Consider the following 26,779-nt stretch of genomic DNA (forward strand, 5'->3'; position numbering starts at 1 on the left):
AATGGTTAACTACACAATCGTGGGCTAGTTGGTTGCCTTGTTTAGAATAACATCCCCAGCATATAATATACTTGCCAGGTGTATACCTCTTCAAAGTCTCCAACACACAATCCTTATAGATATAATTGGAAAAACATGGACATGATGCAATTATTTGACTCATGTCCTTGTCGGTTACTTTGTTGGCGTTATTTCCAGTAACAGACCCTTCCACTCACAGATACACAAATAAGAACACCTGAAAAATAGAAACATAGTTGTAGTACTTGTTTATATTACGCATATTCATTTCTGTATTTGCTTTTTTCGTTTCTTTGTTTTCTGGATTTATATATTATTTCAAAAACTAGTGGAGAAATATACATTCCAGTGGTAAAATCTCTTGCGAGGTACTCACCGTAGTGTGGTTAGCCTTGTTTGTGGAGGTTGAAAACGCCATCTTTCACTAATGGTCCCTTTCAGTCACACATACAAAATTAGAAGCACCTGAAAAAAAGAAAAATAGTTGTAGTACTTGTTCACATTACGCATATTCTTTTTGGTTTGTATTGCCGTTTTCTTCGTTTCAATATTAGCATTTACATATTATTTAAAAAACGCTACATAATAAAAATCATTTACCTTAATTATAGCTTCTCTTGAGTTCTTGGTCTGAAACTCACGCCCAATAATCACAACTTGATGTCTTCTCTGACACAATGCTTCACAAATACTTCTCAAAATAGCTTCTGCTTGCTTTTACGCAGTTTTTATACCTCATAAGCAAAACTGACGCCTTCTCTGATTGGTTGAAATAAAATCAACACGTTTTCTAATTGGATGAAATAAAACCGACGCGTTTTCTTAACATTAGTTCATTCAAAAACCTAATAGTTATTATCAAAATGCATTAACAAATACACCCTGAAAATACTTTGAAATATTATACACACCTTAGAACTTTGTAATATCGAATGTGAGATACAAAACGCAATAAATAGAAAATTTAATACAAAGATTTAAAAAAATCTCTTTGTAAGTCCAAATTGCAACAAAAATGTTGCCTGAATAGTTAAAATTGTGTTATTGGAATAAAAAAATTACATAAAATTGTGAAATAAATAGACAAAACTAGACAAGACACACTTTGTGTGTCAAAATATCAAATATTGGCTGTGTAACTGGTAAAGGACTCAAAAAAATCAACTTCGTTTCCTCGCAGTACTCCTTGTAAGTGCTTCTTGCAGTCTAATAAAGCTCTGGCATGTGTTCCTATGCCTCCTACAAGCCTCTGTAAGGTTCATATTGTCCTATGAATTGTCACTATACATGTTAAATAGCCCCTTTAGAGTCTAAGCTTTAATCTTCAGTCAGTGGAATTTAGTCATAATTGTAGTAAAAATAAAACTCGCATTATATAACAGATACAAATAACCCCTGATATTAAGTCTATCACTCAAAAAGTCAGTAATACTTGAAAATTACCCTGAATAAAAACTATAAGGCTAAATAGCATACTAAAAAGTTTGGCAGATGGACTTAAAAGCCACATAGTCATCTGCTAGCATCGTCTTGTCCTGTGATTTGTCATTATATTGTTATATTTAAGGGGGAAAATAAACGTCCAGTTATAGTCCCCTTGGTAAAATTAGAGAATAATCCTGTAAACTTGGAAAAAATCTCTCTCTCTTTCTCTCTCTGTGTGTGCGTGTGTGTGGATGTGTGTGTGTGTGTGTGTCCAAAATGTAATAAAAAAAACACGTTCAAATCGTGTTATTTGAGTAAACTAGAGAATAATCCTGTAAACTTGGAAAAAATCTCTCTCTCTCTCTCTCTCTCTCTCTCTCTCTCTCTCTCTCTCTCTCTCTCTCTGTGTGTGTGTGTGTGTGTGTGTGTGTGTCTTTGAGAGTTCAAAATGTAATAAAAATGGTGCCTGAATAATATAAATAGTGTCATTTGAGTAAATATTAGGCTAAACTTGTGAAATAAACAAATAAAAGTTGAGAACACACACTTTGTGTGTCGAAAATGTAACTAAAAATCTTTCCTGAACAGATAGAATTGTGTTATTTTGGTAATAATAAGCCTAAACTTGTGAAATAAACAGATAGAAGTTGAGAACACACACTTTGTGTGTCGAAAATGTAACTAAAAGTCTTTCCTGAACAGATAGAATTGTGTTATTTGAGTAAAAAAAATAGGCATAAACTTGTAAATAATAAATTAAAAGTTGAAAAAATCTCTTTGTAAATACAAAATTTAATAAAAAATGTTGCCTGAATAGTACAAATAGTGTTATTTTGGTAAAAATTAACATAAAGTTGTAAAATAATAAGTTAAAAGTTGAAAAAATGTCTTTGTGAGTCCAAAATTTAATAAAAAATGTTGCTGATTAGTACAAATAGTGTTACTTTGGTAAAAAATTAATATAAAGTTGTAAATAATAAATTAAAAGTTGAAAAAATCTCTTTGTAAATACAAAATTTAATAAAAAATGTTGCCTGAATAGTACAAATAGTGTTATTTTGGTAAAAATTAACATAAAGTTGTAAAATAATAAGTTAAAAGTTGAAAAAATGTCTTTGTGAGTCCAAAATTTAATAAAAAATGTTGCTGATTAGTACAAATAGTGTTATTTTTGTAAAAATACATAAAAACTTGTAAAAAATTTGACATAAAGTCAAAGTTTGGTAAAAAATAAACTCAAAATTAAGTTAAATAGCACACAGTAACATACATTTACTACCTAAATCAATAATCAAAGGGTCCTAGGTTCGTTACCCCGTAATAAAAGCAAATGGTGAAAACTGTAGGCCCCGTCCCTAATAGCTCTCCCTTCTTCATAGTACAGATAAAAAACCCTGCGCTAAAGCGTCCTGTGCCTTGGAGGCAAACCTGAGCGGAATATTAATTGGCGGCGGAAACCGGTTCTACAAGCGACGCATAGCTTCAGAGATTTGACCATTGCTGTGCATTTCCAGACATCCTTTGTTGTCTGGATCAAACCCTTCCCATGCCCTACAGCGTTGCATACCTTTCTCCTGTTCTTGCGTACTGGTTAACCTTGGAAAAACCGGTTCAGAAAATCTACCGACGCGTTCTCTGATTGGTGAATCAGATTCCTTCTTTGTTCTAACGTTGTGACGTCATTTGACCTTGAACGCACACTCCCCAAATTCCTTTCTCCTCTACCTGCGCGGAGTTCACCCTTGTCTGTCTGGCATCAGACTCAGCTCACACGTTATGCATAGTTCGTCTCCGCTCAATATATTACATGCGATATAACATTATTACATAGTACACAATAAATATTACCGTTACATATCGCGGGTTCGAGTACCGGGACCGTCTTCTTTCGTACCATTAACACCTCTCATAGCAGTTCATAAACCATAAAAACTTATTTTCAATATTATAAACATTAATTATTATCGATTTATACATTACATACTTTGCAGTAATGAATATAAAACCATATGCATAGCGTTTAGTACCTCTAATTACCTTCTATATACATATTTTTCATAAAATAAATAATTATATATTCATAAAAAGTTATAATTAAGCAAATACATAAATGTAAAGTATTCTAAGTACATGCTAATTAGTTCTAAGTACATGCGAATTAATTAAAACCCGTGCAAATTAGTTATAAGTACGTGCAAATTAAAGACCACCCACGCAGCAACATCCGTTATCGTAGATATCAACTGCTGATGCTTGTGTTTGTCCCAATAAGAATACAGATAAATTAGAGAAAATTGATATATGTGAAAATGAGAAAAAGTTTAAAACGGGAATACTACCGCTTAGGTGTATTCCTTTAAAATAAAAAAAGTCGTTATGACGTCTGACTACCATGCGAAAGACCCGGGTTCGATCCCCGGGCGGAGGAGAACCAGGATTTTTTCCACCTGTTCAAGCGGCTCCGTCACCCACCCAGCGTCGTATAAAGTGGGTACCTGGAAGAAACTCTGGGTGGTAAAGGCAGCCAGGAGCGTGGTGCTGATCGCATCACCCCCACCTTCGGCTTTAATCGAGAAAGTCTGGGGCCCTAACTTTACACCCCCTATACGCCTTCATGGCGTCGTGCAAAGGACAGGGGAGCACTTTACTTTATCTACAGGAAAATAATAATAGGAACCTTTTTATTTTAACATACATTATTATTATTATTATTATTAACATTTTTATTATTAATGTCAGTAGTAGTAGTACTCATGTATATTCATTTGTGGTTGACGTTCAGGCTATTGACTGAAATCACTTTACGCACTGCTTGAGACTTCGAGTCAGGCGTGCGGAGGAAAAGGTATGTTTGTTTACACGACGACGTTTCTGCATTCTAGATGATGACCAATATATTCCATTCATTTATTTGCAGTGTCCTTTTCTCTCAATCATTCTTCATTACAATTGACTTTCTTAGATATTGTTTTTATTATTTATTTAGATATAAATGAAAGAAACATTACACAAATTGGTACATACACACAAAAGAACATTTGTGCCTATCGCTCACTAGAGCGCCCTGAACCCTGCCACCCAGAAGAATATTTCTACTTCCAATTAAATCAAAGGGTGAAACTCCTCCCACTCCAGTGCGCCTCTCCGAAGCGAGAGGAATAATGTGGGGAATTTGATGGAAGAAATCTGGAGGTTTCTAGAGGAGAATTCTTTTTTCTGGTTCCTCCGAATGCGCTCCCGCGTAATTCCGACTGTCAACAAAATTAAAATGCTATAATTCCCAACACACGGTAGTTGGGAATGGCTTACCTCTCCAAAAGAAGCATTGAATACATTTCGGAGCTTCATAGCGGGCAAAAAGCTCAGCATTCTTTGTTCATCCGTCCTTGTGCCAGAGCGTGTTGAGTGTTGGACTCACAACCTCGCTACCGACGATCCCAGGTCGAGTGTGGGTGTGCGTATAAATCTTAACGCCCACTACAGGGAAACGCGCGGAAGGGAAGTGTTTCCCCGCGTCTCAGTGGCCGTCAAGCTTAAGTTTGTGAGTGTCCTTCCATCAATTCTAATCATCATTCATCCTCATCGCCGCGACTAGCCTTGTTCAATCGCATTATAAATTCAGAATGCTGTAGGTTCCTCTATGGAACTGCCTGTGCAGGTATGAACAGACAGCGTGAAAATGATGAGAAAGACTCTTGAGGGATCTGTCCATCCACTGCCGGAGTGACTCTGGTTGGAATTGCGGAAGTCGGAAAGACAGGAAAAGAACAAGACAGGGAAGTGGCCGGAAAAGAGCCAGATCATTATGAAGGAAAATATTAATTTGTACTCTCCCATGTTGCTCATTAATAGGTAAAATATATTTGTATTTTCTTAATTTTAATTTCGTGTTAGTGTCAAGATAACAAGATAAATGATTTTTCTACCTCGAAGGAGGAGAGGCTTTATTTCTCTTGCGATTATCTTCGAACACACAGGTGAAATTTTAGCTTCAGGATAAATAGTTAAAAGGTAAAGTTTGGAAGCTTTGATCGATAACTTGAATTTTTTAAACCCACGTGTAATGTTGGTTCTCTCTTTACCTAAAGTTTTGATATACTTGAGAGTTTGAAGAAGGTTGCCCATCTCTGTGAACTTGCATTGTCCCTGTGTAGAACGATGATGTTTCTGTAAAAAAAATCCTGAATTCGAAGACCTGATTGCTGGAAGCTGCTGTTAGTTCATTCTGCATTTATGCAACAAGATCTGGATTAGAGAAGGGAGGCGGGAGGAATTTGGACGTCCAGCCATGGGCCTCGATCATCAATGGAAAAGGGAAATAACTTTGAACAGGGGTGCGAAATACCAAAATAAGATTTCAAAATTGACGGAAAATATGAGAAACAATTAACCATTTGAAAAACGTTAACTTTTAACAATGAATTAATGGCTGTGATTTGTGGCAAATTTTGCTTTGTTTGTAGTTTCGGACTAATTAAGCACAGGAAACTGACGTATTATGCATCACCAATGACGAGAGAACAAAATCGTCAGTAATTATCAAATAATCATATAGAAAGAGTACTTGGATGTAGAATGTGGATTTGCCATCTTAAACCTGGCGATTCTCCAATTACTTGTAGTAATAAAGAGATTCAAGGTTCGATATCAGGTGGAGGCACATTTCATATCTAGTCTCGATTAGCCTAACTTACTACATAGTAGGCATATAAGACAAACCTTTACTTATTTGACCTTCTAAACCACAACTCTCCTTTTTGTAATTAGTTCGATGTTAAGCAGCCTAGATAAAACCGATGATGATGATTGATGGATGGTAAATTGATGAAACAGATAATGGAACAAACGCCGAGGATTGAAATCTGCCATCAGTGGTTTTAGAGTACGTTACGATAACCATACAGTCATGGAGGCTGGAGAAAACATTCTTATGGCTGCCTTAACGCATATTCATGTAACTTTTAAATTATAAAATGAGAACAATAATGTGTTTATTGAGCTGAGGGTAAATTTTGTTAACTTACGAGTAACTTAGGTCTTCGTGAATGGTCTGAAGCAAAAAATATTTCTCGGAAATTTGTAATTAGAGCCGCTAATTGGTCTTCAGGTTCTGCTTTCCCTGAAGCATTCACCTGCAGGCCAAGTACCGCAACTAAGTGAAAATAATTTGCAATCCAATTCATCCGCAGGTGCTTCCGTTTACAAGCGATTCTGCGCTAACGCCCTTGTCATGCATTGGTGGAACTTCTGCCTTATGGAATGAAAATGGTAATTCAAGAAGGTGGGTCGTTAGCGAAGAGCTTGTTTCTTGCAGCCAAAGTTTATTTTCTCAATTCATCGGGAGCTGTTCTGCGAAGCGTCTCCCTTTGAAAGGATCTTTCCCGGGTCGCTAGGTTTCTAGCGAAGTAACAAGCTTCAAATGAGCCAAAGGTGAGCCCGGATGTTGCTTTGGGAATTCGCCGCTTTTTGGAAGGTAATGCCTACAGATTTTCTGCGACGTTATCAGAAACACATTCCTAAAGTATTTTGTTACCAAATCTAGGCCGATGTCACAAACAGTGATATGCATCTAACAATTACAGCTTAACATCCAGCTATGTAAACAACATCAAGCGTAGGATTTGATTGCCGATTGAGTAATGGTTTTCACAATTTGTACAGGAAGATGTGGGAACCGTCTACAATACCGGAAATGATTATACAGTGCGTTAATTTTGGCTCTGGGCCGAGATAGTGTGTGAATAACTTTGAACAACTCTTATAACACAGGTTAGTAACCGTTATGCAATATAAATATAATTGTCTACATGCTAAAGATGCGTGTGTGTAAATAAGCGAGACATTCGGGGACGAAGATGCCGGCATCTGCACCATGTCACGCGCTATCCCTGCCCAGAGCCAAAACGAACGCACTTAGAAATGGCTAGAAGTTTGGGGAAAACTATATTTTTAAAGTTGCAGAAAGTCTCAATTTAAGGGAATTTATTTTCTGAAAAGGAGGTTACACCGATAGCGCAGTGGTAACGGCGTCGCGTTGTTAGCATAGGGTCCCAGGTGCAATACCCGGCGGAGGCACATAGTGCTTCGGCTTACGCTTTAAACTGTAGATCCAGTCCAGATTAGCCATTGTGTGCATAAAGTGGACTCAAGAACAAACTATTTGAATCAATCAATCTGTCGTAAATTTTGAAAAAAAAATGTACTGCAGAATGAATTATTGGTCATAAAGCTTTGATATAACATTTTCAATAAAAAATTGTTTCCTTGCATATTGTACCCTGTTTGTGTAGGAGTTTGTTTTTCTTCGTATGCTGAAGGTTCGAGTTGCTGTTTAAAGTCCATTTTATACACAGTAGCTAATCGGCACTGGACCTACAGTTTAAAGTCAGATCCGATTCACTATGTGCCTTCACTTGGTATCGAACCCGGAAGCGCTTGGTATTCTATGGGTAAGCAGCGAAAATTATTTCGAAATTGCTATTCGTGGTCATTTTTTGCGTATTTTTAGGTATTAAGGGCATAATTGCATCAATATTTTGTTAGAATTTGGTGTATATAAATCCTCAGGCTGGCTACGATTTTAAAGCAACAAATATTGCTCCTTAACTTTTCCTCTATCTATACAGATAAGAGGAAAAGTGAAAAATGTAGATATGTCTTTTATTACTTACCAAATAGGACTCTCAAGCCCTTACCGGGACTCCTACCACGAACTTTTGAATTCAAGCACTCAACGCTTTCTTATACCAAAAACACATTGTGAGAGCAGTGTTGCATACTATTATTGAATTCATAGCACGCGAGTTTTTCAATACATTTTATACTTTAGCGAGAAAAAGTCACCCACTCTATAGGTGCAATTTACTCTCCACCCATATCTAAAGCAACGCCTCTGTATATTAACAAATTCTGACAGGATGTCAAATATTGATCATAAGAAGTTGATGCGACAAAACGGCTGGTGAGAGGTACGCTGCATCAATATGCCAGGGCGGAAAGAGAATTTCAATTTTCTTAGTACGTGTTGGCAATCAGAATCCTTTGAAATTTATTTCCAAGTTTCAGACAGAGAAGTGGCGCTTTTCGTTCATGGGACCGAAAAAGATGTCAAAGGAAATGAAAGGAAATTAGGACTGTTTTTCCTGGTGCTTCTTCTAAGGTAACAACGCGACCGTGAAAAATGTATACTTATTGGATGTACACATTCAAATCCAAGGTCTCTTCAATGTGTGAATGTTCTGTCTGTTTTTTGTTTTTTTTTAGCAGAAAGCTCAGTAATCAGTCCAATCTAATAGAATTACGTGCATTGCAGTTGAACAGTTGAACTTAAGGAAGAGGTTCTGTAGCATAGGAGCAGCTAGAACTTCATATTTGGGTGTGCACAAAGAAAAAAAATGAGGTCTTGCACCTTTTTAATAGCATATTTTGCAACACAATCACTTGGCTCTTTAACTGGACTGATATTTGTAAAGAAATATAAATTCACTAAATGACAGTGTTGGAAATTTCTGAATATATATGTAGTAGAAAAAAATCAAATTGCATAGAAATTACACACACACAAAATGTTCATAAATGTTACAAACAAATACATCAAAATACACGTCATCTATAACAAGAGACGTCTGTCAAAGGGTACAATGTTCTTAAACTCATCAATAACTTCATTTACATCAAAAGACTAAGCTTTTTCCTGTTCCACAAATAGTGCTACGCCCTTTGATGGTACGTACTTAAATGTTATTTACCACGGCTATAGAAATTCTTAATCTCAGGGGATAGGTTCTTTATTCGAGAATTCCAAATAAGAAAGCGTTTTATAGCCAAGAGGATATAGTTAAATGCGGATCTATATTCTGAAAACTGTACACAATACAGAGAAAATATATACATTGAAATATATATATATATGCTGATTCCAAATTTACGTCGGTTATATTCTTCTTGAAAGGAAATCTTCTTTTCTTCCTTCTATTTTGGAAAAGGCTTCTTCTTCTTTTTATTTTTTGAAAAGACTTCTTCTTCTTTTTCTTCTCTTTGATTTGGGAAAAGGCTTCTTCTTCTTTTCCTTCTTCTTCTTTCTTCTTTCTATTTTTGGAAAATACTTCTTCCTTTTCTTCTCTTTGATTTTGGAAAATGCTTCTTCTTCTTTTCTTCCTTCTATTTTGGGAAAAGGCTTCTTCTTCTTTTCCTCCTATTTTGGAAAAGGCTTCTTCTTCTTTTCCTCCTTCTATTTTGGAAAAGGCTGCTTCTTGTTTTCTTTCTTCTAATTCATTTTCTTTCCTTTTAAAGCGTAATCTTATTTATTACATATATGCGCTCGCTTTCCCCACTTCTTTGGCAACTACGCAAGCTATACTTATAGAAAGAGTAGGGTCGACTAAACTGACAATAGCGCCACCTCCTATGTAACGACCAAAAGGGGAATAGCCCAGGATCGCTAACAGCAAAGCGCTGCCTACGGCCCAGTGCGTCTAATAAGAAGCGCAACCGTAAGTGCTTCGGGGCGTCTAATTTGAACACAGCGCCACCGAGGGACGGAGAAACACAAAAGCTGACGATGTTCTCCTCGTCAGATGATCAAAAAGGAGAGGGATATACATTTCTGAATTCATTTGCTCACTTATTAACTTTCATAATTGTTTCATATACGAGCATATTCTTATTTATCATAATTGGCTATATACAACATTTTATTCACTCCTTCTATAATTTTTATACTCTTCCTTTATGTATTTTTCATTTACTATAATATATATCATCTCCGCTCCTATTTTCTACAATGAACTCTGCTTTTCTTTACATGGCGTGCTGCCATCTATCGTCGCTCTCGGGAAACATTTCTTCCTTGCATTTTTCATTGTGTCGTCGAAACTGGCACGTGACAATAGCGAGAGCAGGGCTTTCAATCTAAACTGCTTCTGAGTTGCTCTTAATTTAGTTTTAACTTGGTAAAGCTTGGAGAAAGCTCTCTCACACGTGCAGCTTGTGACAGGTATAGAAGAAAGACGCTGCAGTACAGAGTAGAATGCAGTAAATATCTTCCTTCTCCAATGACATCACAAAATCGAAAAACTACAGACACTCATTTCATTAGCGATAATGCACACGTTTGTACCATGTAATGACATTTTCAACTTCTTACAAACTGCCGCTTATTTTCTCTCTTATTGAAATATCTGTCTTTAATTCTCTTTGATAAAGCAGCCCATTAGGGTGTGCCTAGGCACACTCGGCACATCCCGTAGCTATGCCTATGTTCTGTAGCCTTACTAGTAGTATGGTTTAGTTCTTTCTAGGCCATCTTTTGATGAGGTCCTAGAAGATGGCCTAGAAGGACCTAATCTATACTACTCATACTTAGCACCGAAATAAGGAAAGGAGAAAACTCATAGAAAACAATTCCTATACATCTCTGAACACCATTTGATTTCTCGAAAAATTTCACATCTCCACTTTAGACTTTCAAATTCAAAATTTCAATTCAAGGTGATGTAATACAAGATGGCGGATGGGCATGGTAACATACAGTACTTCAGAGGTGCAGGAATGAAAACACTTATTATTTTGTCTTTGTCTTTTTTTAGAGATATGTAGTTGGTTAATGACTTTTAGCTCACCCCATACGTTTCAACTAATATGAAATATTACACATGGAAATGAATATTTGCAAACAATGTTTATCATCAATTCATTTACTAAAAAAATGTGTTTTCGATATTCAGTTTTATACATGCCAAACAAATATATTCATCAACATGAAGAACGGTAAAACTGTGCATTGTACCGTGATATAAAGGCACATAGGGCGTGTCGAGGTATGTCCTGACAACATTCTCGATATCAGTAATCAATCTCTCGACTGCGGTGATGTGATCCGCACCATGCTGCGGCTGCCTTTACCCTTCATGGTTTCTCCCAGTATCCATTGCTCCGAGGCAGGATGAAACGCACAGTCGCTCAAGCGAGGAAATGGAGAAAAAAATTCCCACCTGAGGTAATCCACACAGATATACGAACCCGGATGTCCTGTGTGGGAGTCACACGCCCTCCAATCTGCGATATGTCTGCATAATTTTCTCTGTGAGTTTATTTGTATTTTGTCAAACATCATTTTAGTATTGCTTGAAGGAAAGGCCAAACTCAACGAAATTCGGAAAAAATAACTTCGGCTGTGTTAAGTTTGTGTAATGTTAAAGAAATGTATTATTATTATTATTATTATTATTATTATTATTATTATTATTATGTTAGATCTAAGCAGTGGCGTAACTAAGTGAGCATCTCAGTGGTTCTCGCCAGTTGGCAGAAAAAAATGAAGCGATAAATTAAAAACATATCGTTTACCAAACTTTTCCAGCGTATTATAAAATATTGCCGTGACTTTTAAGTACCTGCTTTTATTTGTGTTTAAATGTTGTTCTTCAGATATTGTGTTAAATATCTGAAAAATCTACCTGAATTACACCTACAAAGTACCCATGATATCGCTTCAAATGACCTAGCAGTGGCTTCAAGAAATAAAAGGGCGTCGACATTCAAACGGCTAAGTCTTGAACAAAGGTGGGAAACTAACAACAAAGGAAATCTTACACTAATGCTTGGGGAAAAGACAATAATGTTAGGATTGTTGTAAGCTGTAGAATAGATAATACATGCCTCTAATGTGGGGCGGAGTTTAACACCAACATGGTGATTTATGAATCGTATATGTTTACTTTCATCACAGCTGTATTTCTGAAAGAATAATGATTTATCGAGGTGAAAGACAAGCTGAACAAATTTTTCGTTATAGAAATTTAAGAGTGAGAGACCTCTTAAGTCCTTAGTTACGCTACTGAACGTAAGTCAACATTTAGTACGTACAGGATGTAGTTTGGTGCATATACAAAAATGTGATTTCTTTATACATGCTAATGAGCAACAAATAAACACCAACAACCATGTATTTCCAGCAAGAGGACCTGTTTCCTGAACGGAGGGATGTCCCACAGCTGCGACTACAAGGACGCATTCAACGCCGTCAACGAGGCCAGGCACTACGAGTCCTTCGTGAATCCCGGCAAGAGACGTCGCAGGAGCCTCAACAACCTGTAGATTAAAGGTAGCAGCGCCGCGGTGTATCTAACAGTATTTTGCTTCCTTTCAAAATATACAGGATTTTCGGAGGATTTCACATCTTGTGTCTTTCCTAGGGCATCCATCAACGTCCACTATATATCAGTAGATTTGCCAGATTTTTGAGGACAAAACCGCGAGCCAAAATTATATTATTCTTTATTATTATGATTAATTATATGTTATATAATCGTATTATATATATATATTATTATTATTAATATCGTTCTCAAATGTTGTTCTTGTGAACCAAGTAGTCGATCTTGCACAATGATAGTCATATCAAATCTTCCACACACCGAACATCGACAATGCCACGCTTCCAGGCAGTCCTTCATCGCAACAAAATCTTCCACAATAAATACTAGCTTATTTTGTTACAAAGTTGGATTAAATAAATATCAAGAGCTGTATCGTTATTGTTCGTCAAGCTTGAACATCTAATCAAGGAGAAAATAAAGTCGGTGATAAATCTTCCTACATTTTAAAAAAAAATCTTAATTATTGCTTCACGTAATGGTTATCTTCTAATCATATTTGTTTCAATGAAACAAAAAGTTATTTTACTGTTCGAGTCATTCCATGTAAGGTGGACCAGAATTGTTTCCGCGACTATTTTTAAAAATCCTAATTTTTTGACGATTTAAAACATTTTACGTTGAATTTTGTTTACGAGTGGCAGCTAATTTCCTTTGATGACACCTGCCACTTTTTTCAATAGTTTTAGATAGTTTTACAATAGTTTCTCCTTCTTTGATTTTGCATATGGTTATGCATTCCGGTTTTAAAATACGAACTTAATACAATTCGTTCTACAACAAATAGAAACAAATTTCAAATACTCCTTTTCCTTTTGCATAGTAATGTAAATTCTACATCCTATAGTAAAATTATTGGCCGCCATATTTCGTTGATAAAACTGGCCAATTCAAAATATGCCCAAACAGCAACACAGTAACATACTATTTGTATTGACTTTAAAAGAAAATGGTGGCCACAAACCTTCCTTCGGACTATCAGCCACGTGTCATCTGGAATGGTTTTTAATTTATAGTTATTCGTACATATTTTGTGTTTCAATATAAAATACCTTCTTAAGAAAATTCTAATTCGTAATTTTAAAAAATAATAATGACAATCAGTTTGCTGGTGTATAGAAAAAGGTACAAATAAGGCCGATATCAATATGATCAGCTTCATTTTTTTTTACTTTTGTACCGCCCTAGCAGCATGCAGCAGGCTGTTAATATTGGAATCGTTCGGGACCAATATTTTGCTCCATCTGGCAGTTCAAGTTACCACAGCTCCACGCCCAAATTGTTTCCCAGATCAAAAAAATCCTGCCTAAGCCTGTTTGACGAGAACTGCATCAACGACTCCGGCACCGGAGGCGAGAGTTTCAGCCCGGATGATACTCCAGGCAAAAGAGGAGTTCCGGTTCTCCAAACGAAGAGGCCCAGTTATGACGTAGTAAAAGCGGATCTCGGAAACCTATACGCTGATGTTTACTATAGGCTGCAGTCAGGATCGAGGTGCACCGACGCTTTCGATAAGAACTGCTTCGACGGTCAAATTGCAGACCCTGCAAACAGGCCTGGAAATCTGTTGGTCCCTGTTCGAAGTCCAGAACGTAACTCCAGGGACTGCGACATAAATTTGTGGGACGAGAACTGCACCAACGACAGTGGCAACAACGACGGAGACGTATTCGATCCAAGCAACAGCCCAGGCAGGAGATTCACTGTTGAAAGAAGGAGTAACATTGTTGGTAAGAAGTTCACGAAGAGAAAATGCGTGAACACCTTCGACGAGCAATGCGTCAATGATGCCGTTGTGGGTTCTGGAGGGGACGACTACTTCAGCTCTGGAAGGAGTCCAGGAAAAAGATCTCCTGGAGGCGTCCAAGGCCTTTGCTACCTCTTCCCCATGCACAGGATATGCAGATTTAACACGATATGAGGACCAAGACATTATGGTAAACTTGGCTTCCGTTGGTATTCTGTGCTGAAAATCCTGGTGATGGTAATGTCCACTGTCCTCTTGACCGTGTTCAACGTCAATCCTCTGCGTTTCTTGTGAACAATGTTTCCAGCGCTTCTTGTCTAATGGTGGAGATTTTTCTAAAATGTTTTCATGTAGTGATGTGTGGTTTCGTAAACCGGCGGCGCTTCTGTGTATGTTCCGTACTTGTATATTTGTAGTTATTTTTCCATCTCTTTAGGTGTATACTGACGGCCTCCTGCTTCCAGTTTGTTTTGTTTTCAGCATAGCTTTCTTGTATGCGTTTCGAAAACCGATAACTGCAAAAATTGATAAGGTGTTATTTCTTGGTCACTCCACTGTAATAAAGTGTTACATTGTGCTAGATATTCAAGTTTGCGGGAGATACATTAGTAAACTATATCTTAAATGATCTTATAGTAGACGGAGAGCTATTGATTTGTAATAAACACAGTTAAAATAATAGAGACCTGAATTCAATTCACAAAGCAAATTAATGCTCTCATTTCCTCATTTGTTCTAATTTATATAGAGCATATCTCGTATTCCATGGCTTACCACCTAGCTTTTGGTTGCTGACTTTCGAATCATACCACAAACCTTTCACTTTTCTAATATAAATTATAATCAACACAAGATTAAAATTAAATTGGGAGGTTACTTTTTTCGCCGCATAAATAACTGGGTTTCTGTATTTTTGTTACTTTACGTTCCTTTTGTATATCTTAAGCTAGGCATTACTATGATGATGAATGTTGAACTAATGAAATACATATGTAGATAAACACCCATGTCACATCCAGGGTTCGAACCTACTATACGTAGCGTATTACGCTGACCACTCTGCCACAAGGGAGGGGGAGAGGACTTGTTCTTGAAATATGAAAAGAAAAACTCAATTACAATTGATTCTTAGATTGCAGATACTGACATCAAATATATGTTACATTTTCTTCAACTCGCCTTTCTAAAGGTATGATAGAACTCATTTCCGCACAAATTATTTCATATAAAAAGTATTTACATAAAAACATGAAAAATTTTCGTGAATTTTATGGGCTGTGTTGACACAATTTTAGTATTCACTACGAACCAAAATTCATTTTATATGTGCTCTCGTGTAAAAAAGTCAAGCATATGCTTCATTCCTACGAGTGGCAAGTTCGATTGCATTTTGAATGATAAATAGCAAATTTTGAAATTGGATATTAATTTCTTGGATATTTATCCGTGTGAAATATTTCCTTACTTAATAAAAATAAGTTTTTCTAATTGACAAGGGTAGCACAATCATGAGAGTTCGAAATACTGTAATGACATTTCCACAATCATATATCTTAGTTTATTTTCGCCTTTTAAATAATCTAGTCTTTCCTGTTAAATTTTCGCACAGATGAAATAAAATTTGTTCGCTGTCTTAGATCAAAATAAGCAGCAAGTCTTCTCATTTACGTAGAATAGACTGGTCAGAAATCTTTCACTTCATTCGTTTATTACTGAAACATAATGTACGATGCATTAATCATATGATTACAATACACTTATCACAACATACGTATGCCATCAGTTGCAATTGAATGAATAAATGCTCGGCAATAATATGTTATACATACACTATTCTGACAATAGGGAATCCAAAGATAATTAATCAAATAACAATTGTGACATATACAATTAGCCCTATTGCTTTCACGTGTATATGTGTGTTTCAAATTGTGTAGATGTGTGTGTGTTTAACAATTACTTCGTATTGTACACGCGTAAGATTGTTATAACGTGCGAATACATGTATCGTCCTTCAAGCATTTGATTAACACTATTATATGTAATCGTTGAAAAGAGTTGTAAAAAATATTTAATTAAGTTGCTACCATTATTTGTTGCTAGACTAAGAAGCTTGCCAATTCCTTAGAATGCCAGGGAATAACACTAGTCTCTGAATTGAGCGACAAAAATAAGTCTTAAATGTATACAATTGTTTCATAGACAAAGCTTCATTTCGTAGCGAAGCAAAAATATTTTTTTTTAATATATATCTTTTAGTTGTTTTAAATTGAAAGAAACCATAAATGAATCTTGGTCCATTGAACTCTATATACTGAAAGGAATTCCTACAGTTCTAAAACCGAAACCAAAAGTTTAGTAATGTAGGACTTATACTTGTACTTATACTACATATTTTTAATACTATATACAGTAGATTCCCAGACTGAAATAGGAAAATTGAAAAACAAAATAGAGATCAGGAATAAGAGAGAGATATTAAGTTCAATGTATCTGGCAAGACATTTTGCACAGTAGACTTACTAGCACAAAATAGGAACAATTATAAGGTTCGTACAGTGGGATCCATGAGTATTACCGTGCAAATTGTCCATCACCATGTTCGTGCACTTTATTTGACCCAATAAGAGCTTTAAGAATTAAAAGAAAACTCACAACAAGCTGTTGACAACTTCTGCACCATCATACATAAAAATCCATAACTTAAAAACATACAGGATGTAAGAGAAAAATTAATGAAAATAGTCATGGACAATTTGCACGGTAATACTCATGGATCCCACTGTACAGCATGAATTCTTAAATCAACTTAATGTTCATAAATACGAAATATGATAGTATGTCATACAGACAACCACAAATAATAGAAGCAAAAGCATATGTATCTATATTGTAATGTGCAAATAGTTTGTAATTGTATGCCACATTGCGACTTGTGTTGACTTATTTCTTCATTCTTTCAAGGAGCACCAGTGAACTTCCACCTACTTGGCGCTGCACATAGAAACCCCCGAATTTTCCTGTAGCTAAGATGAAGAAAAACGATGCTGGCATCTTGTTGAACAATTGGACACCTTATAATTCCTTCATGTTGAATGTTTCCCTCGATCATGTGTAAAGAGAATATTCACATATCATAGTTTACCCTTTTTCTTTATCTCGTCACAAATTTTAGTCTCTTGCATTTTGTAATCGAGTATTCACTTGTTGCATTTTCCTCTCTGTATTGCATTTACCAGATAATTTTCTGTTCATGTGAATGTATTTTAGACAATAAAAGCATGGTGTCAAAACCAGTTCTTGTGCTCTTTTCTTTTCTTTTTTTTCGGAATCTTAGTTCCGTGTTCACCACATTCATTAAAATTTCAAGTCTTGTGCTGATAAGGGTAGTAGTATTTGGGTTCAAACAATCAGCATCAACATGTGTACAGTTCTCTCTGCCTGCATGCTCTCGGCTGTAGTTATTTCCCTGTCAAGAAGTGTTCTACGACTGATGTGCCAATAAAAAATATAGTGGGGTGGCAGAGAAGCAGGCGAGAGTATTTTCTGTGGGAAGAAGTCACATTTAATATGTGAGTAGTTATTTATTATTAGAAGTAAATAGCATGATATGTTGAAGCTTAGAAAATAAGCTTGCTTCATGTTTAATTATTTCTTAAATTCGTGTTTCTTTATGTATATAAAGAAAGGCCAAAATTTCAATCCACCGTCAAGTAATGGACAAATAATGAAAATTCAGATGATTCCATTTCTTAATATCTGTTGAGCAAAACGCTCTTTAAACGTTCTACATGTCTTTATTTATAGGGAAAAATACATTTACCAAGGATTGATTGATTGACTGACTGACTGATTTGCTTTATGTTACTTCGCTTTTTGTGCCACTTTCGGTTAATTTGCGAAGATGGGGATGAGTGATGATGTGATGAAATTGATGAATGGACACTCACAAACAAACATCCATGCCCAAGCCGGGATTTGACACCAGGCGTCGTAGCGCGATGTACTAATCACTCCGCCAAGGGTCCGGCACAACCGAAGAAGAATCGATATTTATACACCTAATGAAAAAAAAAAAAGTAAATGAAATCTATAAGGAGGTAAGGTTTAAATCATTATCTCTAAAAAGTTTTATTAAATATTTTCGTGCACTGAAATCAAACTTGATATTTCCCAACTACTTCGACATTTTATTAATCTTGTAATAATAATAACACGTGCATTTTTCTTGGTCGAATGCAACATACATGGCTTTTAGATCTCTTTTCTTCCTGGAACCCAGTTTCGTGTCCTAGGAAACAAATGGATGCCATGTTTGTTATTTTATTATCAACCTGTAAAGTTCAAAGTATAGCATGTTAATTAATAAAATGGGCTAAAAACAAATGTAATATGATATCACATTTTTCGTATTCAGTAACATCATACGTCTCCTACTTCTGGTAAGCCAGCAAAGTACGTCACGAATAATTATCACGTACTCAAAGCTTTACTTGCCATATATGTGTTGTTTGAAGATTGTTTGAAATATTCATGAACATGTCTCCGGGAGAGGATTCTTTTCAAGCATGAACTCTGATTCACGTCTAGGTGACTGTTGAAAGCAAAGAGATATTACGCCCCTGGTGATGATTTTCCAGAAAGTGCCGCCCCGCTTCAATTCCAGGGGCATTCGTTTACCAGAGTAACTCTATTTTTGCAGGGTACAAATGTATGAACTCTCAAAAATTTGGAGCTTCAAGTTTACTCTTTTTCACACAAAATTAATAAACAACTTTAATAAAGCCACTGTAACCACTGCTAGCATTTTGGTAGCACATATGCAATATGCTGATCCATTAATTGTAATGATGTGAAGTATTTTACGATTTATTTTAGGAATTAATTAAAGAAATTTTGCCCTAAAATTGCAGATATAACTTAGAAAATTGTCTTTGTAGGCTAACATGTACTTGACAGCTGCATTTATCGGCCATATTCAATATGCCGAACCAGTTGTGTCGTATGTTAATTTTTGCAGCTTTCTTAAGAAGAGCTTCCTCAAGCACGTTGGATTTGATAACAAATGTGCTAATCTGTGTACACGTATTTCACTATATATGTCTATGTTACTTTTTAAAATTAATTTAAAATTAAATACTTAAGATTCAAAAATTTTAGCTAGTTTCATCGAATAGAAAACTCTTGAAAACGCAAGAAATGACACTACAAGTCCATGACTGCCGTTAAAAGAATTTTATATTTGATTTTGTTTCTTAAATAATAATATTAATGCTTCTTTCGAGTGTATAGATAGAATTAATATACACTTAAAATCGCTTAAAAGATGTCGACTCACCTATAAGCATGCAAAACATTTGCACTTCATTCCTTTGCAACATTCTGCATTCCTGTCACACTAAAATGTATAATTTTCTATTAACAACTTGAAGATAGTTCATATTGTAGAAATAACAAAGAAATGCACATTTACTTTATGGATTGACATTTTTAATACAGTTCTAATTTTGTTGAATTAAATTAACCTTTAACTGAATGATTAATGTAATTTCACGTATGAGTACTATTACATTATTATTATTGTTTCTTTATGTTCATATAGATAGGTTAGGGCCACACAAAGCCTTTTCTTATCACACATGCAATGCATTATATCTTACGTATGTATTACCTATAATGCATAACATCATATAATACATATGTATCGAACAGAAATTACACAAATGTAACTCACTGACAAACAGTCAAATCAGATATTAAATTAATATAAAATAATTACCTAAGCAATTTCGAATATTGCCTGCTTCCATTAAACACACTGAAAGAATTGGAAGTTTTATTATGAATAAGATTTAGAGAGACAACAGATGGATGCTGAAACTAGCAGTCTAATATTAGGGTACGTTAATTCCCAACGAATATGAAAACTTAGAATTATAACGTCTGTATGTTGCATTTTTCTTGCATTCGTAAACAACACCGTATCTTATGGTAGAAGGATTACAGATAGACTAATCAGCTTAAAATTAACTAAGTAGTGGAATATTCTGAATTCATTGGGGATATCTCTATTCTCTATTAAGTGCACATATTAACTTATTTACTGGTGTTATTTGATTTCTATATTAATTTTCATCAATTATATTACTATAATTATTTAATTATGTTTCATTGAGTTACTAAGATGAATTTGTTATCAAGTTTTATGGCCAGACATTGTTTGTCAAAGTTCGTTTAAGTCGACCGTGTGGTCAGATAGGCTCATCGGGACAGGACCTGCAGTTCAAAGAGAGATGTGAACCACTGTGCAAATTGACTCCGACAGAATCAACTCGCATCGCCTTGATTACAAGAACACGGAGGTACCACTACGTCATGGAAGAGGCCCCTTCGAAGTTGTGCCTGAATACATTCATAAAAAATATATACGAAAGGACTACATGCATTTGCATCAGGAACTCAGTTTTCTCCCAGATGTCCGAGGCAACAAGATCCGAGACAGAGAATGTGTAGAGTCCTACCTCCACACCTCCCTCACATGTGCCTTAATGGCACGGTGCAATGATCAGAGAGAACTTTACATACGTAGGAAAAATATGTAAATTACATAATAATCTTCGTCCTAATAATAATAATACTGTAATTTTATTCCATTCTTAAGAACTTGAAATCATAACTGTTCGGACCATACCTGCAGTGCAAGTCTAATTCACAAAGTGAATATCTGACACAGTCTAATGTAAGTACAAGTGTTGCAAAAAGAAGGTAACTAACTAAGCATTGTAAATTATGGATACTCTCAGTTACCTTTTTCAGAGCAACACCCTGTACATAACCTATATCGTGCTTACCGATCCCTTTTTCTCAACGCAACCGCCGGTGACTAATGAACACGACGAAAGAACCAGGAGAGATAAGACTAGAACCAGAAAGGCTACTTTCATCTTTGCTAACTGGGTGCTTCAAGCTCCTCAAGTCAATTTATAATTAATGCAATTCCACTCTGAACAAGAGTAAGCTATGAAGCTAATTGGTTTATTATTTAATGTTTCTAGTGTCAGGGTTTGGAAACGATAAAGTATGCTGCATACTCAAGGGACAATGGTCTTGCATTTAGTTACGGAAGCTTGCTTACACACAAGCATTGCCTATTCTTACAATTTTATGCATTTCTTCGCATTATATAAAGATTATTCACGTACGTTTTGTTGTGAGATTATGGCTAGGCATTAACACTTTTCTTGCCACACGAGCATATGAAGGTCACCAGATTTGTTCTACTTCCAAGACAAAGTACACTCATATTCACATAAGTGCGGACAGTTGAAGTATGTGCCATTTTATCTGAACAGCAGTGTACCAAACACACGCAGCCTCAGAGTAAATAAAATGTTAGTTTGATTTTTGTCATTTAGCATACGTTTTTTGCCACTTTTTGGCTAATCGTGACGATAAGTATGACTGATGAAATTGATGAAAGGGACACTCAGACAGAACAGCAATTTAACACTATCTAATTTTCCCCCACCCATACTGAACCCGGAACCTCTTCATTACAAGGTGACTCTCTCCACAAGGTTCGATAGCAGTTTGGATCCCAGTTTAAACTGTAGGTCTAGTCCCAGTTAGCCTATTTGAGCATAAAAGTGGACTTAAAATCGCAAATTCAAACTCATTACCTCCACGGCATCGGGAAGGCTTCCGTTGGCTAGCATATAAATAACATCGCTCACCCCCCCCCCCCCCCACACACACACACTTTATGTTCAGAGAAGCTAATGGATTCTAGAGCATCAGAGTAAAGTGTAGGCAGCTCCTCCGGAAATCAAACGCAGGACTACTTGACTAAAAGGCGACAGCTGTTATGCTATCGACGAGATCGATCAAGTTTACGATTCATGTAGGACTTCTGGTATCATTAGAATTTGTGGTTGGCCTCAGAATGTATTAAAATGTTACATTACGTGCATGTCCAAATATAAAACTTCCGAACTTGAAAAAATATAATTATAGTCAAGTCTAAATGCCTTCAACTCGGTTGTAGTGAACATTCGGGTATAGTGAACCTAAATCTATAGTCTCGAACCAAATACATTACAAATTTAGTTTATAGTGAAACAAAAAAAAAATGGAATGTCCATAAAAAATACATATATATAATTCTATAGCATCATAAGTGAGTTACAGTACTCCGGGATACTTTTCTGTTTTAGAAGCACACAGATCCGCTGAGGACTAGGGTATGGGATTGTGATTCATGTGATGAAGAAACATGTGTTTAAGGCGAGGAAAAGCAAAGTAAGTATATAATATAGTTGAGAGGAAAAGCCTGTGGTAATCAGCACTGTACTCGTCACTAAAGCTTATAGTCACTAATGACCTCAGTTCAGGTTAATTAGAATGCATTTTGGTTAGTAGATAACGTAGACAAAAATAAACTGTCTTATAACGGAAGCATCTTCCTTCTGTCAAATTCTTTGAGGCGTTTACAAGCGGCACTATACTGTTCGCTGCACACACATAGTAAGTAAAGTAATGAAAAAAATCACTGACCTATATGCATTCATAAAGTATGCACTTCATCCCATCGCAACATTCCGAATCTTCGTCGCACTGAAATGTGTAGTCTGCTATTAGTACCTCACAAATAGTTAATATTGTCAAAATTGCAATGAAAACTAATGTATATTATGCACTTGTTTAACGGAATTCTGTCTTTAATGAGTCATTAATAAAATCATGTCCATACGTTTAAATTGTTTATAATGATTAATTATAAATTATTTATTTAATTAATTCATTAAATCCTATTATTTCCATTTATTTGATATCTGTAGTTTGTCACCCAGACGCTTTTCTTTCATTTAATAAAAAACATAGATTTTTTAAAGAAAATATAATAAACATATAACTTAAACTTCTCTAATGTCTTGTCTGCTGCTTACAGAATAAAAGGAAATAGAAAAGAGAGAGAGGGGAAGAGAAAGAAAAGAGAGAGAGAGAGAGAGAGCAGAATGCCGTTTGGATATTGATTTAGGCAAAACGAGGGTTATGATCCCCACCAACCTCCCCCACCCTTGGGCACGCCACTGACATACTCACTACAGACACCGAGAAAGAACAGAAAAATAATTACTTCATGGGTAGTGGTATGTGTAGAGAGAGAGAGGCGAAAGTGTGTGTGAGAGAGAGAAAGAGAAAGATATAACAATGTGACAGAATTTTATTTCACAAGCAGAATGAGAGTGTAATTAATATCCTGTTTGCATACGTAGCGTTGCATATTATGGGAGAATGGTGGAAGAGGATTAGTTCAAAAGTAATTTTATGTTTAGACTATGTGGGATTGCCTTACCTTGGCCAGTCACCAAACGGTTAAACGCCCCGATACAGGCACGTAGCCAGGAATTGTTATTAGGGGGGCGAAGTCAATCCTAGAGGGGAAAATTTTTAATATATTGTGTTGCAAAGGCAGATATAGCAGGGTACAGAGGGGCACTTGCCCCCCCCCCTCCAAAAGTGATAAGTAACAGGAAAGTGATGATATCTTGAAACTACAACGAACAAAAAGAGTTCGAGCAACATCAAAACACAATATTTCGATAATGAACTTTCGGACTACCAAAGAACACAAAGATAAAGTTTAACATAAATAGTCTAATCGGGACTGTATCTACTTTATATTTACAGGTCAATAATGTTAATAGACGATTAATGTGTACCAACAGCTTCGGGCTTCTCCACAGAACTGATTAAGGAAGTCCTTTATAAATAGTGCTTCATCATGTTTCCCTCTAGTTTCCAGTATGCAAGATTTTTACGCACAAAGGAATCTGACGGGAATGCAACAACACCATTGTGTTGTGTTATGCAAGAAAAATAGAATTAATTAAATAATAATGGTTACATATTATCTACACTTTGATGAATTGTGTAAAAATTTGTAATTTATTTTTTGTAGGCCTACTTGCTAAAACATTAAGACATGGGTCCCTTACTCCACCACGGATTCTATTTGCTTCAAATGAAAGACTCTTGCATCAATACATACAATGTTTGCCTACTGGTTACGTTAATCATTTTGCAAAATATTGTGTTGAAATACATGTGTTTGACACCCGAAAAACAAATAAGAATTCCTTGATTAATCAATGACTTCTTGGATTACTGTGTCATCATTAATATTTCATAAAAAGTTTTATAGAGGGAAATATTGTATCCTGTTTACATTATGAAAAAACCTTCCTTAATGACTATGGTACGAATCCGAACGATATCTCAGCCGCTTATCGCCACCACTTTTTGAGCAGAAGCATACAAGCCCCAAATATCAGGGTTTTTTTATGCTGATACTGATTTCTGCCAGTCATAGAATGGCTTAAGATATATGATTAAAATTAGGAGAGTCCACTCCATAGCAGAAGAGTTGACATAATTATTTGTCAAAAAATTAGGTTGTGCCTGAGGTATTTTAACAGACAACGTCTGCTACAGGCACAATGTATTGTCATTTTCTTGAACCTATATTCATAGGGTGCCGCCTGATAACACCGACAACTTTCACAGCATGTACAGGACATCACGGCAAGCAACTTTTCTCAATCACTATTTGATCGTCTAATTCTTCTTTTGATGTTAGAAGCAATCGAAATATGGCATCTTCTGTCCTGAATGTATGCAATCCCATTGATAGCTTCGCAGTTGCAAATGGCATTTATTTTCTGCTGTTTAAAATTCTGAGAGCAATATATAACATGCTATGGAAACGATATCATGCAAACAAGTCAGGGTTAAGACTTAACTTTTCCTTTATAAAATGGATATCATAACACACACCTATGTTGCTTATCATATTTGTGCATGCGAGCGAAGCGAGCAAGAAAATTTTACGAAATGTACTTTTATTTGTATAAAATTTGAAATCGAAAGGGCAATTGCTCCTCTGTGCCCCCTGCAAGTGCCCTTAGCCACCTGGAAAAAGATGCAAGAAACACCTGAAAACTAATTCCATATTGAGTATCCATTTGTCCTGCTATTCTTAGATTCTGCTATAGTGGAACCACAAGCAAAACAACCTGCGCAGACCCGCGACTCCTGTGCACCGTACTCCCACGTGGAGGGGAGGGGGAGAGAGGACCATGCTTCCTTATGGCGCTAGCTGAAGGGAAGAGGGGAAAGCTGCGCGGGGACTTTTCGTCCAAAGTTTTTTTCCTTGTGGTCGATCTTATAGTCATGTTTCTTTACTTCAATGTTTGCCCCCCTTAAATTGGACTTCCGTCCAAGATTGGGTGGGGGACAATGCCCCTGCCCCCTTGTGGGTGCAGCACTGTTTGCGAGTGCCTCTTCATAAATTTCACGTCATCACTCATTGTCACGATTAGCTAGATGTGGCATAAAAGCAACGCTAAGTAACAAAAATCATTTATCCACTCCCTCTCTCTATCACATGAATCGCTATTACCAAAAGGTAGACTTGGTAAACAAAAAAATATTCAGTTCAAACTTCATAGCAAGACATCCAAGAAAAACATCCAAATACATTAGGCACCTTTAATACAAGACTACTCAAAAATGTCACAACTGTTCCAGATACTGAAAATTGCGAAATCATTTCACGAAGTATGAATCTGGAAGGGATTTTTTTCCGGCAATTCTAATACGACATTATATGGAATCCCACACACATTCATAAATCACAAAATCAATAAATGTCTTTGTTATGTTGCTAGAGTAATACAGGATATAATTGTAAAGATTAGTGAGAATTCCAGGTAAGAATGTATTCGGTATATTTCACAGGGGTGGGGGTGCAAAGCAGACTCTCAGGGAGGCAGTTGCCCCCCTACCCCCCTCTAGCTACGGGCCTGCCCCGATAAACAGAAGAAAGTTGTGTTGTGGCCTGTACAGAAGGCTGTATTATGTGATGCAATGAAAAATTAATTTACATTAAATAACCTTACCGTTTCTAAATGCCCAATGCAATCACTGCACAACGTAAAAGAGAAAAGAACAAGGAGACAGAGAACAAGAAACAGAGCGGCAGCTTTCATCTTTGCTAACTGAATGCTCAAGGCGCCTCAGACCTTTTTATAAGGAACTGAATGGGATTTCGCTCTGTGGAAGAGCAAGCCATGAAGCTAGGTGATTCATTGTTAATCTATAGGCAGATTTGGAAACGACCTAGTATGCTACATATCCAATCCATAATGGCCTTGTATTTGGTTTCATAACCGTCCACACGCATTAGCTATTGTTATAGATTACGCTTACCGTTCTGGAAGCATTTCTTTGAAATTCTCCAAACTATCCTATGAATGTTGCTTTAGCGAGATTATGGCTATGCGCCATTAATACATTCATTCTTATGATGTGTGTACAGTAAATGTACTGGGCACCGCCATTGCTATGCTTCTAGAAAAAGGCGTACAGC

The 26,779-nt window shown here is 36.1% G+C and overlaps 1 protein-coding gene and 1 long non-coding RNA gene across 2 annotated transcripts in view; one reads left to right on the forward strand and one right to left on the reverse strand.

The window, feature by feature from the left end:
• The window catches only part of LOC145985904 (uncharacterized), a 204,820-nt gene extending 187,186 nt beyond the window's left edge, over positions 1 to 17,634 (forward strand). The window contains exons 4-5 of the mRNA XM_083120042.1: positions 13,791 to 14,539; positions 17,314 to 17,634. Of these exons, the coding sequence (XP_082976168.1) occupies positions 13,791 to 14,523 (733 nt within the window). The 3' untranslated portion in view covers positions 14,524 to 14,539; positions 17,314 to 17,634. The remainder of the gene's footprint in view (positions 1 to 13,790; positions 14,540 to 17,313) is intronic.
• An 893-nt stretch (positions 17,635 to 18,527) lies between these two features.
• Positions 18,528 to 26,427, reverse strand: LOC145985905 (uncharacterized). The gene is made up of 4 exons (XR_014441465.1): positions 26,310 to 26,427; positions 22,903 to 22,962; positions 19,688 to 19,747; positions 18,528 to 18,683 (listed from the first exon to the last, which is right to left on the reverse strand). It is a non-coding gene; the product is annotated as an uncharacterized LOC145985905 (long non-coding RNA).
• Between the last annotated feature and the right edge of the window lie 352 nt (positions 26,428 to 26,779).

The sequence above is a fragment of the Lepisma saccharinum genome, chromosome 3 (genome assembly GCF_977018435.1).
Source record: "Lepisma saccharinum chromosome 3, izLepSacc3.1, whole genome shotgun sequence".
NCBI classification, from domain to species: Eukaryota; Metazoa; Arthropoda; class Insecta; order Zygentoma; family Lepismatidae; genus Lepisma; species Lepisma saccharinum.